This window comes from Typopeltis vanoorti, chromosome 10 (assembly GCF_054136105.1).
Source record: "Typopeltis vanoorti isolate ZY-2024b chromosome 10, IOZ_Tvanoo_1.0, whole genome shotgun sequence".
Taxonomy (NCBI): domain Eukaryota; kingdom Metazoa; phylum Arthropoda; class Arachnida; order Uropygi; family Thelyphonidae; genus Typopeltis; species Typopeltis vanoorti.
Window position 1 is genome coordinate 130,431,524 of NC_143558.1, and position 20,434 is coordinate 130,451,957.

Here is a 20,434-nt window from a genome sequence, read left to right on the forward strand (position 1 = left end):
TATGATACATACCAGTTTTCTCATTAAACTGAAAAAAATGGCAAAAATTAAACATGAATTCACGTTTCGATTTTCGCGTATAATATTGATTTTTTAATAGGCGTTAAAGTTGGAATGTAGAATACAAGAGATCCTTGAAAATGGTATACTCAAGAATGCAATATGAATGACGGAAGGTGACACGCACACAGTTTCATCAAAATTAAGGTATCCCTGTTTAAGGCTTTCAGGAGCGCTACCCAGTAATCCAAATGCTGCGAGACTTTGCATGAATATATTGTGCATCATGCGGAAGCGATATCTGAAGAAAAAAAAAGTTCTTTCAAAATTCACCATCAAGGGGCGCTGTATGATGTACCAAATGTAGATGTAGTGATTTTTCTGTGCGTGTAAAAAGGAGAAAAGTGACAAAAGCATAAATAGGATATTTTTATTCACTTCCATTATACATTCACAGGCTGTACTGTTCAATGTGCCGGTATTCCACAAACTGCATCCTTTGTACGCATGTTCAACAGCAAAACGCCGCTGGTCAGGACTGGTGTTGCGCACATGCTTCTGTTATTCAGCGCTGGCTAATTATCAGGATTATTTCGATAGACTCTGTTTTTGAGAAATCCTCATGTGGAGAGGGGGAGAACCGAGTGAATGAGGCGGCTGTGCTGTGGGAAACTCAGGGTGCTAGGACCTATCCTAGAAAGAAAGGATGGTCTATGAAATGATTAATGATCTATGTAAATACAAACGTTTTGGCAGAAATAAGATCGTTCGCTGATGATACGGCTTTAGTATACACCGAAATGATCCTTGAGGATCTAGAAAATCGGATTAACCATGATATATTGAAACTAAATAGGTGGTTTAGCAATAATGGTCTTAAAATTAATACTGATAAAACGAGATATATGTACTTCACTTTAACAGATAAGCTAGATCACAATATAACCACAATTGTAACAGTAGCTTAGTCTAAAAAAACAAACTCAGTCAAGTATTTGAGCCTCCATATCAATAGTAATCTGAAATGGAATTTCCACATCGCATTTTTAACAAATAAGTTGAGGTTCGTAATTAACAGAATATATTATGTTAATTTTGTAAATGCAGCATTCTTAAGATGCTTATACTATTCTTGGGTAAATTCCTCACTGCAATATGGTATCATCTGTTGGGGATTACTACAACAATCTGCTTCCTTTGATACGAATACAAAATGGAATAATTAGAGCTATAGCCATTATTGACTTCGCACATTCAACCAACGATCTGAATGGCATTCATAATATTTTGCCATTACAGAAACTCTATCTTTATTGTTGTATGTTATTTGTAAGAAAGCACGTTGTAAATTTTTTGGTTTATAATGTAGATTATGGTTTACGCTGTGGCCGGAACTTGCTGCTATTTTTCATAAATCCTTTGAATACCTAGCAACAAGCAGCTACAATAAACTCCCAAATGAAATAAAATCAATAACCTCAGAATATACTTTCAGAAAAAGATTGAGAGACTACCTCAAGGGACTAAATAATGTTGATCTTTATTTTAAAAGTATATTATATTATAAGAGTATATATAATATATATAACTAATATATATAACTAATACATGATATATAACTTATATCATGTCCAATTATGATTCTCATATATTACGACAAGCACGTATATACTATGTTACATTAACTCTCATAAATATAGTCACTGGATTTTGCAGTGACTATCGCGCACATTTAATTTTCTAGTAACCAGCATGGCTACGGCCCTTGGTTACACACACATAAAATAAATATTGCCAAAACTCACTAAATTACTTAAAACATTTGTATAGTCTATGAATGACAATGTGAAACACACATGTATATTATCTGTTAATGTATTTCATCCTATTTGTGTGTCTGTTTGTGTGCATATGTGTGTGTGTGTGTGTGTATATATATATATATATATATATATATATATAATGAACATATTTTTATTTGTTTATAACAAATAATTGTAAAAATTATTTACTTAAATTACTTTAAGTAAATAATTTACTGGCATCTGTAGCTAAAACCAATAAACGGAATGAGACCAAATTATATATTGAGACTTTTGAAGGCATGGGGAGATGATTTCCGCAAAAAAAAAAAAGAAAAAAAAAAGTACCAAACGTCGCCGATAGGGGAAAGTTTGGCGCTGGCAGAGCCGAAAACAAGCGAATAATTACATTAAAGGCAGATAAAATGGAATAATAACATTTTGACTGTGTAAGCGACAGCAGCGTCACTCATTCCAGCTGGATATCATCGCGTTACAATGATAATAATAATTAAACGAAAACAACTTGCGAGAGAGACAGAAATTTTGGATGTTCATAACAGCCCGTTCCCAACTTGCATGTTCTCTTTCAAGACATGCAAGTTGGGAACGCCACCAACATACACAACGGATTTCAAGTACCCCCACAGCCAAAAGTCACATGGAGTGATGTCCAGGGATCGAGACGGCCATGCCGTCGGAAAGAACTGACTGCTAACCCTCTCATTACTGAAATGCTGGCGTAAAAGGCGCTGTACTGAACGTTCAATGTGTGGCCGTGCTTCATCCTGTATAAAAATTATGGATTCCAAATATTGTCTTTGCTGCAATGCAGGAATGACAAAATTTTCCAGCATAAATCTCTCCAGTAATGGAGCAGGTTACAGGACCTGTAGGGGTAATCCGCTCAAAAAAAATATGGTCCTATTATGAAATCGACTATGAAGCCACACCACACGGTTACTTTTGTAGAATGCAGTGGTACTTGCTAGATCGCTTGGGGATGTTCAGATGCCCAAATTCTGCAGTTGTGAGAGTTGACCGACCCATTCAGATAAAAATGAGCCTCATCACCCCACAATATTCTCCAAGGCCAGTCATTGTCGACCTCCATTCGGGCAAGAAACGTTAGCGCGAAGGTCATGCGCTTATCATAATCTGCGGTAGTTAGTGCTTGCACACGATTGAACTTATATGGATAGAAGTAAAGCATTTTCTGTAAGATTTTCCAAACGTACCATAAGCCATATAAAGTTTGCGAGCTATGGCACGAGCGCTTGGACCAGTACTGGTCCCTGTGTTGTCGAACACCGCAGTAGCAACGTCTGTTACTGTCTCTTCCTGCATTGCTTTCCGTCCTCCGCCAGGTCTAACTCCTAGTGATCCAGTTTCTTCAAACTTCTTAATCATAGCTCTCAGTGCTACAGCTGACATAGGACCTGTATGCAGGTTATGAAGCCTTCTAAATTCCCGAAGGGTCGCTACAACATTGCACTGTTTAAGGTAAAACAACTTAACAAGTAAAGCATGCTGAGGCAAGGTAGGATGCATACTGAGCACAATTCGTCAGTCATTCGAATAACTGCCTGAACGTTCCCAATCCCTTTTTAAGTGGAATTGGTGGCGCTTCTGTCACGTATGCACAGTAAAATTTGCATAATCCTTTCTACCTGCGTTTACTAAAAACATTTGACTGCTTTCGGCTCTGCCAGCGCCAAAATTTCCCCTATCGGCAACTTTTGGTATTAAATCTTTTTTCCGCGGAATTCATCTCCTCATGTGTTCGAAAGCCTCAATATAAAGTGTGGTCTCATTCCGTGTATTAGTTTTAACTACAGATACCTCCAAAGAGGGAATATTAATTTATGGCCACCCTGTATATTTATAAATAGTATGTATATGTGATGAGAATAATGAACATTTTCAATATAATACAGTAAACCTCCATTCATTCAGATCAGTGAAGACCAAGGTGTAGATTAGTGAAGCAATATACAGTATTCTGTGTGCATGCATTTATATGTATAATTGAGTCTTCATCTAAGAAATATCAGAGATATTTTGTTTGTCTTTATTTAATATAGTACAACGCATTTGTTCATCATCAAAAAAAAGCTCCAAACTAGAACCAAAAGCAGAAATAGTTTTTGAGCATACTAATGCTAGATTTTAAAGAAATTGTCAGGATTTGTCTGAATTGTTAATTTCGGTGCAGTTGTACATTGATTGGCCGTAATATTCCTGCGACTCTCCTCGTTTGTTGAAGAGCCACATACCGAGCACTGCATCAATCCTGATGCATTTCATTACCCTTGTATTGTTGAAGTTTAACAATCATAGATTATTATTTCACCTAGTTCATTTTCTGACCTTCTTCCAAAGCAGAAGTCTTAGCAACTTCCCAAGCAATATCTTATTCCAGGGGTCGGCAACCTTTTCTGGCTCACGGGCCACATTCAACTTCTATTTTTAATAATCGGGTCGCAAGCGCTTAATTAAGAGAAAATAGTGAGTGAAAAAAATACTTAAGTTATCAATTTTTATTATATCAATTTAAAAAAAAACACAGAAATGTTTAAAATACAAGATATGAAACACGCATGAAAATGAAACTCAATGAAAAATTATTATCACCTAAAAACAAAGTAATAGAGTTTATGCATCACAATATGCGTGTCTCCCTGCCTAATGTGACCTTTGTGATTGCTTTCCCTTAGCCAGATTATCTATATCTACTTTATAACCTCAGGTGCAAATTCGAATCGAAGCATGCAAATGTTTATCGGTCAGTCGAGAAGCAAATTTATTTTTTCTAAAACTCATGGCAGAAAATGCTTGTTTGCAAATGTATGTGCCTCGAAATGCGACTATCATTTTCTTTGCGATACTAATCCTTCAAATTTTTTTGGTTAGCATCGATAAAATGTTTGGTTATTTTCTAAAGAAAATGCGTTCTTCAATGTTTCATTGTGTTGTAATTCCAAAACTTTCATCTGTAGTTGGTTTGGTACGTCATCAATGCCGATATTAAAAGGGTTCAAAAATAATCGCATTTCACTGCTATTTTTATGAAAATCCACAAATCTTGTTGAAAATTCCGTTTGTAAATCTTCAACGATACCAACAAAAGTTTCTTTTTGTGTTTGACATCCAACTGTAGATGCAGATTTGCAACATATATATTGGTGTAGATTCTCTTCCATCAGATATTTCTTCAACAGACATAGTTTGCCTTCAAAAGCTTTTATGTCAGAAAACAGTTTTGCTAGTAATTTACCTTGACCCTGCAGGGTCAAATTAAGTTCATTACGGTAGTTGTAATATCTACCATAAATGCAAGAGACATAATACATTTTTTATCAGATAGTTGCGTAACGTCCTTATACTCAACCGGTTCATTATAAATATTTACTTCTTAAATATGTTTTGCTGAGCAATCAAATAAGTTTCTAATTTGTTAATGATTTTTTCCAAGTTCACAGTTCAAACCTTTGTATTGGCTTTCATGTTCATTCTCGTAATGACATCTGATATTATATTCTTTCATAACAGCAAAACTTTTATGAGAAATAAGACAAATGACCTACCTCCATTTTCAATAAAGAAGTACTTCCTGTTAACCATTTATTATTAAATCTTCCTTCATCTGCAATTTTTTTACGTTTTCTTGAACCCATTTTTGAAATTATTTTTAACAAATATATAAGACGGACCAGGGAACGCGACTGCAAAAGTGCGCCCAAATTTCGGTTTTGGTCGGATGAAGTCGCCTTTATTATCCCCACTCTTGATTCACACGGTTGACTCACGCCAAGCTGCAGGGCGATATCACGAATTATCGGTATCAAATAATTTTTAATTTTTTATTCATATTATAAAATGTGCTATTTAAATAATTCAAGATACGGGCCACATGCCATGTAAATATGACCAACCTTTTATGGAATAAAAATGCATGTTTGGTCCGCCGGTTCCCGATCCCTGTCTTATTCCATTTGCTGAAATACTAAATGCCCTACTTCTATTCTAAGCTAATTTGGATACATTTTGTTCTCTCCATCTCTTCATCACCTCCACAGTGAAGAAGTCTTTTAACTAAAATCCTTTAAAGTCAGTGGCGTCATATTTTTTCTACGAGAGCCATTCCCAGTAACAGGCTTAAAGTTTTTGTTTCGATGTTCTTGCAAGTATAAGTCCAGTTTAAAAATAGCAGACTCGATATCTTACCTCAACATTTTCCAGTGCTCTTCCTTATGTCCTCTTTCACCTCATTCAGAGCTTGCTCTTGCAAAATTATTATTTGGTCTCTTACTTATATGGTATGGCGCAAAAAAAAAAAAAAACCCTACTGTACTTCGAGACCCCTTCAGTACACGCGGTATGAGATATGCCATTCGACTGTATGAACATTAATATGTTAATATGACGAACACATGTTAGAGTATGCTATTACATTTAGCTGTAGCAACAATGTTGACGTTTAGAGAAAAGACGTTTACTATTGAGCATTATTTTCATTCATATGGAGTTGGCAGAGAAAATAGTCCAAGCCTACGACATGTTTATGAGCAGTTTATTTGTTGTTTCTGTGAGCGTGCTCCAAGCAATAATGTCATCATTGCCTTAATCGATAGGTTCTGATGTACCTCTGCCGCAATGAAAAGGGCATTCGGGGAGACCATGAACTGTTAACACAAATGAGAATCACGGATGTGTGGCGGAACAAGTGCAAGTCTCCAAAATGCAGAATAGCGGTAAAACTTGGGATACTGAAGCAGTCACTAGAAAGAATCCTTAAAAAGCTGGTTGCCTTTTCGTACATCACTCAGGTGGGTCAGTGTTTAACAGCAACAGATTACGATGCACGGCGGAAATACTGTGCATGCATGCTGGCCAATGTCTATGATCCGTACTTTTCCATAATGTTTGGTTCTCAGGCGAAGCATTTCTCTCTAAGCGGTCATGTAAACAGACCAACCTGCAGGTTTATTGGTGAGACCTGAATTGGTCCAACAGAAATCTCTTCACAGCGAGGTCACTGCTTGGCATGCTGTTTCCAGCCATGGCATAATTGGGGTCCTACTTCATTGAAGAGGGTGGTGCAACCGTGATATTGAAGAGGGTGGTGCAACCGTGATATTGAATAGTGTATGCTACATTGAGAATGTGTTGGCTCCATTCACCCAGGATTTGCATAGGATCTGTGCAAAAAAACGGGGTGTTTTTTGCACAGATATTCCAACCTGTCATGTTCTTTATCAGAACACTTCCCCGGGAAACCCACTTCGAGGTTTACTGAATTCCTCTACTCTTCACGTTCTCCTGATCTCAGGTCTCTTAATGCATTCATTTGGATATGTTGAAGGAATGGGTATTCCACCATGCAGGGTCATACTTACACTTTTCATGAGGCAAACGGGTTCCCCACCCCCATTGTTTGGGCCATTGAATTGACCTAATTTTTTTGGGCCTTCAGCTAGAGCATTGTGCGCCTGTGCATAATTCGGCCCTGCCACCATGACCTCCTTCAAACCTTGAGAACCTTCGCATGTGCTATGAACCCTGTCTCGAAAGACAGGATGCTCATTTCGAGTATATAATTACCGTCGTTAATGCTTTATTCTATCAAGATCCCCATATAGTTATGCATGCATATATCATCAGGTGTAACGATATATTTCTTTGTTAATAAACTCGTTTATACCATAACATATATCGTTGTAGCTTGAGCGCTTACTGTAGTACTACTTTTTTGTGCCATACTGTATTAAAGAAATTGCGTTTTCATTCCACACCACTTTTTGAGTGTTCTGAAAAAAAAAAATCAGCTACCGCCTTTTATTCCCTTATAGGGAGTAGGCAAGACCTTTATACCTTATCTAGCTTTTGGAGACTGACTTTGGGCATTTCAGTCTCCACCGGTAGCCAATCAGAGATAGCTGGCCCATGTCTATCACTAATTACAGCAGCCACCAATGAAGAGGTTGGCAAACAAGTGCTGCCATCTCTTGTTACCTAACCCTAACAAGATATGTCACTGTCTGAAATAATGTGGGTACTACAGTCGATTTTCTTGAGTTTAAGGGACGAGAAACCCGAGTTTCCAGGAGGAAAAACTTGCTTGCCCGTGCCACAGATCAACTCAGGAATCGGCTGAAGAAAGGCTTAGAAAAAGTTCCTCCAGTTGGCGACTAGACTTGAACTTAAGTCTGACTTCGAGCGACCAAGTGCAGAGGACAGTGTTTAAAATATATAATTAAATTAAAATATTTTAAATTAATAGAACAGACAAATATTTACTAACTGCTCTTGAATACCTTACATCACTTAGTCCTTACATTCCTTAGTCCTGAAGGGGTGGAAAGAGGAGAAAATAGTTCCACTGCATAAAGGAGGATTCAAGACTACTGTTGCAAATTACCAACTGATCAGCATATCAGGAGTCGTTATCAAGGTTTTGGAGAAAGTAGTCAAGGAAAAAATACAGGAATGGATTGAAGAAAATGAGATACTGTATGGGGGAAAGCATGGTTTTGTGAAGGGTAGTTCATGCCTCAGTAACTTGCTCAGGTTTTATAACACAGTGACGGCTTAAACTGGATAAGGGTAATGGGTTTACAGTGATACTGCTGGACCTGGTTAAGGCCTTTGACAGGATACCACATGGAAGTCTAATTCGTAAACTGCAATATACGGGAATGGATATAGGGGTGGTGAGATGGATAGGAGGGTGGTTGATGGAGAGATTCCAGGGAGTAGTTTACTCAGGAGTAGAGTCAAAAAGACGGCCTGTGACTAGTGGTGTGCCACAGGGTTCTGTTTTTAGACCACTGCTGTTTAATTTGTTCATTAATGATATAGGAAAGAATCTGAGAAGAACGGTTCATTTGTTCGCTGATGATGATGCTAAGTTGGGTAGGGCAATAGTGAATACAGAAGATGTCAAAATTTTGCAGGATGATTTGGATAGATTGGTGGTCTGGGCTAGGGAGAATGGATGTCAATGTGACAAAATGTAAGGTTATGCATTTTGGGGTGAAAAGATTTGCAGCAGTATATCACATTGGAGGAACTGTATTCCAGGAGATTGATAAGACCAGGGACTTAGGAGTGTTGGTAGTTAAGGAGTTGAAGTTTAGGAGCCACATCGCAAAAGTAGCTAAATCAGCTCATCAAATCACTTGGATGCTGAAGAATACTTTGACGAGCAGAGATAAGCAAGTTATTGTTCCTCTATATGGAGCCTTGATAAGACCCTATCTAGAATACTGTGCCCAGATTTGGTCACCTAGGTTTCTTCTAGACGGGGAGGAGGAGGTGGAGAGGATCCAGAGGCGAGTGACCAAGATGACAGTAGGTCTATGGAATGAACCTTATAAAAACAGGTTGAAGATTTGTGGGTTCCAGAAATCGGTTGATAGGCAGAAAAGGGGAGATATGATTGAGACATTCAAATTGCTGAAGGGTTTCTATAGGATTAATTCAGAGGATATTTTTGAGAACAGGACTGGTGGTGGGAGGACTAGGGGATATCCATGGAAGCTGGGCAAGAGTGTGGTTAGTAAGGGTGTTAGAGCTGGCATTTTTACTTTTAGAGTGGTGAATCAATGGAATAAGCTGCCTGAGTCTGTTGTGGCTGTGACAGTGAATGAGTTCAAGGCAAAGTATGATAGATACTGTGTGAATGTCAAATAGTTGTGATGGACATGATGTTTAGGGCCTCCCTCGATGGGTCTAAGGACTCCTTGGAGTGCCCGTAATAATAATACTGCAATGTCTCTCTCTTTCTCCATAGTTTTCTGTAAGCACTGTACAATCATCAATTTCCTGACTTATACCCTCACAGGATCATATGATAGTATTACGTGAACAGTTAGATTACTAACTTTCTTTCAGCAACTTTCCTCCAGATCAGCTTATTATCTATTGTCAGCTGGCCTTTATCATTGAGTCGTGCGATCTTTTGTTAATACTGCAGCAATCATATGCACAACTTTGTGTCTGCTCAATCTCTATGGGCCTACTGTCCATTTTTCCCTCTGATTTCACTTCCCATTAGTCATTCATGAAGGATTGTTTATTATCTATGTCAAGTCTTGTAAATTACTGGTAATTTTTGCTTAAAATATGGAGAAACTTTCAAGTTTCAGTGCTGGTTTTACTTTCAAAGTTATAATAAACTCATAGAACTTATGATTCTGAAATGATAAAAGGACAAGAAAGAATGAAACTGTGTAGTTTTAAGTAAATTACACAGTTTCATTCTTTCTTTTTCTTTCTTTTCAAAGTTATAATAAACTCATAGAACTTATGATTCTGAAATGATAAAAGGACAAGAAAGAATGAAACTGTGTAGTTTTAAGTAAATTACACAGTTTCATTCTTTCTTTCTTTTCATTCATTCTTTCTTTTTCTTTCTTTTCATTCATTCTTGCTTGTTCTTTTATCAAATATTTCACGTGATGAAGGTGAGCAGCCAATTGTTTAAATAACTACTTGAGTAAAATTTAAATGTATTCATTTTAAAATAATATGAGGGGTGAGATGTTAATTAAAAACTTCGATTTAGTTTTTGCCTAAAAAAACTTTGTTTCCGAAAATCCCCACTCATATCTTGCACCATGATTTTTTAACTTTAATTTTAGGGAAAAAAGTGCAAGCTATATTCAAGTAAATATGGTGGACAGAGGAGCTAATAATTCTTTTGCACGTTCTCGTAATACATAGACCAAAATGCCATTTAATCCATGGGCTGTGTTTGTATTGAGGTTCTGCAACATTTTAAGCACTTCTATTTTTTCAACCTCTATTCTGCTATCAGTCAGTCACATCTGGCATTGCAATGTCATCACCTAGATGGTTACACCGCTGCAAATGCTCACCCACTAATTCAACTATTTGGTTTGGTTCTGTTATCTCCTCAACATCAGCACCTCAAAGTCATCCTTCCATAGTCATTTCTTGTTTTACTTGCCATATAATGAAAGAATTCTTTGGGATTTATTTTAGCCTAATCAGCTAACACTCTCATAATCAGCTTTGGTCTTTCTTACCACACGTTACCCTTCTTGCCTGTGCCTTAAATGGCTCATAGGCATGCCAATCACTTTTTTCTTTATAATCCCTCCAGAAACTTTCCTTTGTGTGCAACTCCTTTTAATGAAGCTGTTCATCCATCTAACTCCTACCTGATTTATCCTTCTGACCTTAGATATACATTTCTGATACTGCTTTCTTCAAATACCCCCCCCCCCTATAAATTCTTATGCAGTGATACTGCTGAAAGCTTATTACTCCGCTAGTGATTGTAGTTAAACATATATCCCTTCCAGGGACGGTCCGAGAGTATCTGATGCCCCTATACATTGTCTCTCTCTATATATATTTTGTCATACTCACACAAACATAAGCCCCAAAGTCTTAGCACGCCTAGGTAATTGCCTAGGTTTGCCTAATGATAAAACTGGCCCTGATCCCTTCTTAAAGAAAATTTTGCATGTCTGGCAATCTCCCAGGTGAAGACTACATGATCACTTTCTCCAAGCAGAGGCAGCATAGCCAGATTGGTTAGTGTTAAGTTCTCTGATGCAATAATCAAGTCCAACACTCTTGAACCTTGTGTCCACTTCATTACGTGTTGTCTGAGGTAATTATCTCTCTGCAGCTGTATAAATTCCATTTCCTTCCCTACCTTATCTGTGACCATTCCTCATCCCAATCTACGTTCCCATAGTTGAAGTCCCCTGTAATGATTATTCGACCTGTACTCATCATGCTAATTTACAACTGCAATCTACATTCTCCCTTTTACCCCCCCCCCCCAGATTATATAGCAGCAAACAATTACATATTTAATCCTGTTGACCTCTGTCTCACACCGATAGTCTCAAAGAACTGCCCTCTGAATCCTTGTCCCTCCCTGATGTACTTCCACCTCTCTTCCCTTCACTCCTGTTCCTTCTGTCCTTTCTGAAGGCACTATATCCCTTGCATTCTATTCCTATGATCTGATTCTTGGTCAACCAAGTCTCAATAATGCCTATAACTTTTGGCTAAGTTGTGCTAACCAATGCCCAAAACTCCTCAGCCTTATTTCAAATACTTCTGGCATTAGTATACATAAACTGCAATTCCCCCCCCCCCAATCATCTCACTACCTTCCTTACACCTTATCTTACTTAGTCCACTAAAGTTAAGAACCCGAGGTGCTACATTTTGCATCATGGAATCATTCTCCCACTTACTAACCTTTAGGTTATCTGAAACGTTGGTTTCAGACAACCTAAAGGTTCTTGAGAACAACATTTTCTTAAGACTCATGACACCAATCAATTTAGATGCAAGCTATCACCTTATATAAATCCTTCCTTCCAACAAACTTACTCCACAAATCCACAAACTCAACACCATTCCTCTTGCACAATCTGCACAATGGGTCATTTGTGATCATCTCTCTCTCTCCCCCTCAGCTTGCATTTATCATGCTGTGGCAATACTCAACTTTTACTTTCTCGCTCTCCTTTTTCGGATGCACTAGCAACTCTTTTATGTCTTTATTGAGGTCTCTTCAGTGGGAGCCAGGCCCAGAGGTTGAGATACCAGGCAGAAGCAATAGCGAGGTCATCTTTACCTATAGGAGTTGCCAAAAGGTGTGACACCTTTTTTTTTTATTAAATTACTTTGGATTTAGAGAAAGATGTTGAAAGTTTATTTTTCACTTGGTTAGACTATAATAAATTTAGTTTAATCCTTTATCCAAGTGTGAGCAAACAAAGTTTGTGCCTGAAATTATCTTCAGGACTGAATATGGTGTTGTACTACCTTACTGGGGTAAGGTAGTACAACACCGGAACATAATACAACAAGATGTATAATAATATTATGCACCGTACAACAAGATGCATAATAATGTTATGCATCTCCTTGCGGATATGCATAACATTATACATATCCGCAAGGAGATGTATTTTGCATTATGGCAGATACTGGGATAGGAGTGATGTTAGCTTACAACACCATATTTCCTGAAGATATTTTCAGGTGCAAACTTTGTTTGCTCAGACTTGGATAAAGGATTAAACTAAATTTATTATGGTCTAGCCAAGTGAAAAATAAACTTTCAACATCTTTCTCTAAATCCAGAGTAATTTAATAAAAAAAAAAAAAGATGGCACACCTTTTGGCAACTCCTATAGGTAAAGATGACCTCGCTATTGCTTCTACCTGGTATCTCCACCTCTGGGCCTGGCTCCCACTGAAGAGACCTCAATAAAAGTCGAAACTAGTCTGGGTAGTGGCCAATCCCTTAATGCATAACATTATACATATCCGTAAGGAGATGTGTTTTGCATTATGGGAGATCCTGGGATAGGAGTGATGTTAACTTGGTCCACCTTTGCTACGAGTTGCCCAGTGTTGTTACTACCTTACCCCAGTAAGGTAGTACAACACCATATTCAGTTCTGAAGATATTTTCAGGTGCAAACCTTGTTTGCTCACACTTGGATAAAGGATTAAACTAAATTTATTATGGTGTAATGCAATGTTGCATGCTTTTATACATAAGACTGGACCATTCAAATGATTTTGTACAAAAAAAAAATAACTTCCTAATGAGTTGCTTAAAGTTTTTTTATATATGATTTATAGACGAAAGGTCACAAGACCTATAGCAGAGCAGTGCAGTGTGAGGGCAGGTTGCCGACTTCTGAATTATTTGCTAATGCCAAGAAATTTCAGTTTCCTTTTGTCTGCTGTTGTACACACACAGTAATCATGACATTATAAACCATTGTGTTTTCATAGTAGACTATAAGTTCCTTTGTTTTCTATTTTAAGTAAATCAACTATGTGCCTTCTGTTCCAAATTCGTGTCTATCCTTTTTTTTTTTTTTTTCCCATGAAACATCACTGTAGTTTGCTCTTTAGATACTTTCTCAGGCATCCCATCTAATATCTAATAGGAATCGAAGGATTCTTGTTAGCACCACTGTTCAAATTTGTTACTGTAGAAAGGCAATATCTTTCCTCATGTCTTGTTTATTCCTCTTTTGATTTCTGTGATTGATATGCAAAATTTAAAAATATTTGCTTCAAGTTTTAAGAGTATTATTAGAGTTAATATCACAAACATAAATTTGATTTCATTTGTTTCTTCTTATAGATCTACTTTGAAAAATTGAAACATGCCACCTGTAATAGAAGTAAGACATGTGAAGAGGTTTTCTAAAGGGAGCACTCCATCAGCTTCTGAGTTCCCTAATTCGCATTTGCCTACAGATGGTCAAATGAATATCCCATCACAAGAGAGCTTGGTGAACAAGTTAAGGCACAAGGTTGGTGAAAAAGTCCATGGTAAGTTGTCTTGATATTGTTGCTAAGTTTTATGTTTCTATAATACTATGTTTAATTCCAATAAACACAATCTTATAACTAAACTATGACCTCAACTCATTTGGATGGACCAGACTAATAAATTTATAAATAGTTCCCTGAGAGAAAAAAATAAAATAATAGCCATGGCTATTATTGTAATGTTTTCTGAACAGACAAAGACTGCAGTCTTTAAGAAAGGTAGTCTGGTCCATCCAAATGAGTTGAGGTCATAGTTTAGTTATAAGATTGTGTTTATTGGAATTAAACATAGTATTATAGAAACATATGAGACTGTGATTGAAGTGAATCTGTGCTAGAGCTGTCAGTTAAATGGATTGCCCTCTCTGAAAAGCAACAAGCAATCTTAGGAAGGTTGCAAGTACCTCAAAACTAATGTATAAGCAGTATTCCAAGTGAGGCAGATTTGGTATATATATTGGGTTATCAGCCATCTAGGTATGCAGTGGTATCTTGAGCTGAAAAGTATACCAAGTTTCTTGGAAGTTGAAGAGCTTGTGGCTGAGATCTGTTAGTGCCTAGAGAGAGACTTTGGCAGCAATGAAGTTTACAAGGTTATCCTTGTCTCACTGAATAGCAAGGAGATCCTAACTGTTCTTAAGTTGGGGGGGGGGCTACTAATAGTTGTGAACAACAGGACTTGTCAAATAAAGGATTTAAGGTCAGTGAGAGAAAATCATTTATGTACATAAGGGAAAATGTAGGTGAAAGTACAGAGCCCTGGAGTACTCTAGCATTGGTGGTGAAATAAAAAGGGAGCCACCATCAAATGTGAATAGATGACTAAAAAAGGAAACTAATAACCACTATTTCTAATAATAGAAAGAAGGCTATAAAATGTTAATTTACTTAGCAGTTCTCTGTGCAGATCTGATCACATGTCCTAGAAATGTCAAATGACCATGTCAATTTCTCGAAACCTTTCCGTGACTTGAGACCAAAGTTGGATATGAGACTGATCATGAAACAGGCTGCAGATTGAGATCATTATATTCAATCCTTATTGCTAGTCATCAATTAGTTGTTGGACCTCCAGGTGGTTAACAATTGGCTGTAAATGACTGTTCATGATTTTTAAGAGAACTGAAGCAAGAGCAATTGGATGGTTTGGGCAAATTTTTGAATAGGCTGAATATAGGCTTGTTTCCATGGTTAAAAATAAATTTCAGTTGAATAGGAAAGACTAAAAAGGCATAGGATTAGAGTTTATTGCTGAAGCACAGGTTTCAGAACAATGGGAGGGATATCATAAGAACCAGATGACATGTTAGTATCTATTATTCAGCAATCTTCTGATTTCTTTCTGATGAAAGACAATGGGAGCCTTTGGTAAAGAGAGAGATACATTGCCTTATCTTTGGGTGAGGTTACTATAGTACCATCTGCTGTTGAGAGAGAGGAAACATTGATGGCCAAAAGTTGCATCCAATGGTCATAGTAAGAAACCAGAAGTCTTGAATGTTGTTTGAGGAGGAAGCAAAATTTTCTGCATTTGGTCCTTTCAAAATTAGACTTTGATTTCCTGATGTTTTTCTGTTGCTGTCAAGCCTAGAATGTAGGCTCTGTATGACGTTAGACTTGTTCTAGAGCCTTGGAAGATTGTAAGAACCAGAACAAGCAAAACAACTGGGATAGAGATTAAAGTTTTTGCATTATCTGACAGTAGCTATCTTCCTGAAGGAATTGTATAAGAATTAATTTGGACAGCTGAGGGAGGATAGTTGTTTAAGTAGCCAGCGTGAAGAAGCAAATCTGATTTGGATGACAGAGGTGGTGCAAATCATTAAAATTGCTGTTAAGGCCATGAATATTTGTAAAGTGGATTCTGAAACTTTTTTGTTGGGGAAGTTTTGTTCCTTTTTTTTTTTTTTTTGAATTTTTGTAGTTTTTTTTTTTTTCTGGACTGATATTTATGGAATATTTTTATGGACTTCAATAAAACTTAATTGGAATATATCTTCCTTTGTTTGTGTGGATGAAATGAAGAGGTAATTTGGAGTAAAGTGGATGACAAACAATATTAAATAGGAATTGCATGCAAAAAAGAGGCTATGGAAGAGATATAAGGAGACAGGTGAAGAGAAGATGCATGAAGAATATAAGACACAGGCCAGAAGAGTGACTAGTGTGGTAAGGAAGGCGAAACTGGAATATGAGAGGAGATTGGCCCTAAGATCCAAAGAAAATCCTAGGGAATTTTTTAGCTATGTGGCCACTAGGAGGAGAAATGACTGTGGAAGAATGATATTGTGGGATAAAAATGGGAATAGAGTGACTGATGCAGAGGACATAGTGGAATTGTTCAATGACCACTTTATTGGAGTATTTCATTCTGGAGGAGTCAGTTTTAATGCTAGAAGGATAGGGCAGGTTCGACGTTTAGCGGTACAGGAGGGGAGTGTGTTTCATATACTGAGTACTCTGGATGTCAGTAAAGCTTTGGGACTGGAAGGTATTTCACCACGGGTTTTGAGAGAATGTGCTAGGGAACTGACAGTGCCTTTAACCTGGCTTTTCAATGAAAGTCTGGCTGCAGGAAAGGTGCCCAGGGAATGGAAGGAAGGTAGATAGTGGCATTGCATAAGGGTGGTAACAGACTGGAAGTGTCTAATTATAGGCCAGTTTGTGTCATCAGTAGTTGTTAAGATCTTGGAGAAAGTGGTGAGGGACCGTATACAGCATTGGGCAGATGAGGGTAATGTTATCTGTGAGAGTCAACATGGATTTGTGAGAGGGCGCTTTTGTTTTAGCAATATGCTAGCCTTTTTATAATAAAGTTACAAGAACATTAGATGAGGGAAAGGCATATACTGCCATTTTCTTAGACTTAGCGAAGGCATTTGACAGAGTGTCACATGATAAGCTGATATTTAAGTTGCAGCACATGAGTCTGGATGTCAGATTGGTCAATTGGATTCAGGATTGGCTGTCTGGTAGGTATCAGAGAGTTGTGTATGGTGGAGCAGTTTCAAGGAGGCAGAGGGTTACAAGTGGAGTCCCACAGGGCTCAGTACTAGAACCTATATTGTTTAACCTTTATATCAATGATTGCCAGTGGATTGCAAGGAGATATTCAGTTGTTTGCGGATGATGCAAAGCTGGGAAGGGTTATTAGTAATAGTGCAGGTGTGGTAGCCCTGCAAGAGGATTTGAATAAGCTAGATAGCTGGGTAAATGAATGGGGGATGTCAGTTTAATGCGGCAAAATGTAAGGTCTTGAGATTTGGGAAACATCGATGGGATGCTGCATACTCTGTCGGAGGAGTTATACTGGAGGAAGTAGGGGAGACAAGAGATCTGGGGTTGATGATTGATAGACATCTGAAATTTAGGGGACATATTGCAAAGGCGGTGAAGGTAACACAGAGGATTGCTGCAATTATGAGAAGGACACCGACCTGCAGAGATAAAAGGGTTATTATTCTGTTGTATAAGTCTCTGATCAGACCACACTTAGACTATTGTTCTCAGATTTGGTCCCCAGGATTTTAAGGGGATAAATTAACTGTGGAAAGGGTACAAAGACGGATGACAAAGATGGTGTCAGGACTGTACAATGTTAGTTATGAGGATCGGCTGAGGGAGTGTGGACTACAGAGTTTGGTGGATAGAAGAAGGAGAGGTGATATGACTGAGACTTTTAAACTGCTGAGAGGTGGTAACAGGGTTGACACTGGGGAGTTCTTTCGCTTGGTTGAACAGTGGGAAGGAGTGATGACAAGAGGCCATCCCTGGAAGTTATGAAAGGAAACTGTGAGCAAGTGGGTGAGGAGTAGTTTCTTTGCATGGAAGGTGATCGAACCGTGGAATGCATTGCCTGATGGAGTGGTGAGAGCGAGAATGCAAAATGAGTTCAAGAAGTGGTATGATAGACTTTATGTTTCTTAGGAAGGACCTCCCACGACGAGTCCTTTGACTCCATGGAGGCCTGAATAATAATAATAATAAATAATGAGCAGAGGCATTCAGTAAAAGTGAAAGATATCAAGGGAATACCTTCTGTCCACACAGAGCTACAGTAGCTTCTCTGCACACCATACTCGAATTCCCTCCAGTAAGTATGGTTGCAACAGGATTACTTTCTAGCTGACTGGAAAGCCTCCTGATTCATGCTATCTAGAAACAGCCTGCAGATCTGTTGTCGATCTGTTGTACCCTCACACTGTGAGAAGGTCTGGAACTTTACATTATATTTGGCATATAGGATTTCTGCCACATTGTATACGAGAAAGAAGGTTGCTTAGTGGGAAAGGGCATTTACTTTTCATGTGCAGAAACCTGAATGCTTGCACAGCAGGAGCTGCTTCAGGTCTCCAATAAGATGGTGACTGTTTCAACAAGTGAAAGTCATCTATTAGTATCTAGTTGGCATTTCATCTAACTACCAAAGATCTGCTTTTGCACAGCAATACTTGCTATATAAGCCAGAACTTAAATGTGGAAATAGGCTATGTTGTAAGAATAAGATGGGGTTGGCTTTGTCAGGAGAAGTTGTATATTGCTTTTTAGCAGTCCTTCAGGAGCTCAAAGTAATAGCTGGTCTAGTGTGGGTGTACCGAAGTTTTTTTAGAAACAGGTTTTCCCAGGGATGAAAACTGTTGAAATCATACATAATTTTCCCGGCTGTTATGCATGCCAGCAAACATGCAAGATAAGGACGATTAAAAAAAAAAAAAAAGAAGATGGAGTACTGAGAAAGCAAGAGTGGCTACATTACTGATATTATTTGTAATAATTATTGATATTTGTGTTTGAGATGAGAACTTGTATTTGCAGCAATTAAGCACTAATGTTGATCAAGTTACTTTCCTTTTTCCTCCTATACAACTTTACTGTCTTTTGATTTTTGTCCAATTACATGAATACCATCACAAGAAATTAAGCAATAACTATTCCCAATTTGGTCAAAAATGGTTTCAACCTTATACTAGAGATGCAGTGAAAAAGGTGAAAGCCTCTCCCACACTCGACTGGAGTCCTGTAAAATTGTATTTCAGCAGTGTGACAACTCTCCTTCAGATTTTGTGGAATTGGTTTTGCAATGCCTTTATGGGTAGATGATTTTCATTTCCTTGTATCAGGTGCCTTGTTTATTGGAAGCTTGAAATGTGTATGATCTTGGATAGGGATTGTATTTAGTCTTTAGAGCAAGATCTTCACATTGTCTAATCCTTGTACCATCTATAGTACTAATGTGCATAGTCAGGACCAACACTGGAGATGCCAGATGGCCAAAATATATAAATATAGCCATTTGTAGACAAGCCAAGCCAACTCCCGCATTATCATTTTGTCCTGTGTCCCCAAATGGGGCTCTGGAATTTCAGGTGAATATTTGCTACCTTATAAATAATATATTTTATGCACTGATAAAATGCCAGCAGACCTTCTAGATTGTAACAACTTCCAATGTGCAGTGAAACATCACTGTCCTGCTGGTTTCTGCTCTATCATAGTGAATGTGATATTCTTCATAGTATGCTCAACACACCAATTAAATTCAATGCAAGTGCCTCCTTATGATGATACAACAATAAATCAGTTCAGTAGGCTTGCTGCCAGGTAGTACATGGGCCTGAACATCATGGTCTGCAGTTTTGCTGATCACTAGTGAATAATCCTGCTGCCATTTACTCTTTCAGATTGTTCTTGGAGGGAGTCTAAATGTAATAGTATGGAGACCGTGAATAGGCACGAAACTGAGCACCTTTGCATGGGAGACATGTTCATTAGGCTTTCATCGTAGCAAAGGACTGCTGCAATCCTGGTGTCAGAAGGGTATCAGTGAGAGGATATTTTACTGATTGGTAAACTGTCATCTGGAAAAGACATGTAGCTGTGAATTTTCCAAGGATACCAAAAAATTTTGCAATGCTACTGCTTTCTTCCCCATAATGCATGCCCCTGCTCTGTAAATCTCTAACATCAGAAATAATAACAACAACACATACAGTTCAGAAAACTCTCCCATAAAAAATACCCAACACCATTTCTGGCTTCGCTCGAAACATAAATGGCATGTACTGCCAATTACTTGCATCAACCCTGATCACTTATTTCTCATGGAACATTAACTAGCATTCTCAACTATTTAAACCATGTTTTTCATGATTTATTCATTAAGAAGAGTAGTACATGTGCATTTATTAGATCTGACATTCTATGATAGACATGGCTAAACACCTAGAATCCTCTTAAGATCTGCTCTAGCTTAAAATTTTTGTCACTTTTGTTCCTCT

At 37.8% G+C, this 20,434-nt stretch overlaps 1 protein-coding gene across 4 annotated transcripts in view; it reads left to right on the forward strand.

Annotated features, from left to right (window-relative positions):
- The window catches only part of LOC150102796 (synaptotagmin-1-like), a 277,762-nt gene that overhangs the window by 22,401 nt on the left and 234,927 nt on the right, over nucleotides 1-20,434 (forward strand). For 3 of the 4 annotated variants that reach the window (XM_090398670.1, XM_090398669.1, XM_090398668.1), the window contains exon 2: nucleotides 13,966-14,156. In XM_090398670.1, coding sequence (XP_090254796.1) covers nucleotides 13,988-14,156 — 169 coding nt within the window. In that variant the 5' untranslated portion in view covers nucleotides 13,966-13,987. Of the gene's footprint in view, nucleotides 1-13,965; nucleotides 14,157-20,434 lie in introns of those variants that run through there. The other variant, XM_090398672.1, reaches the window with a different exon arrangement.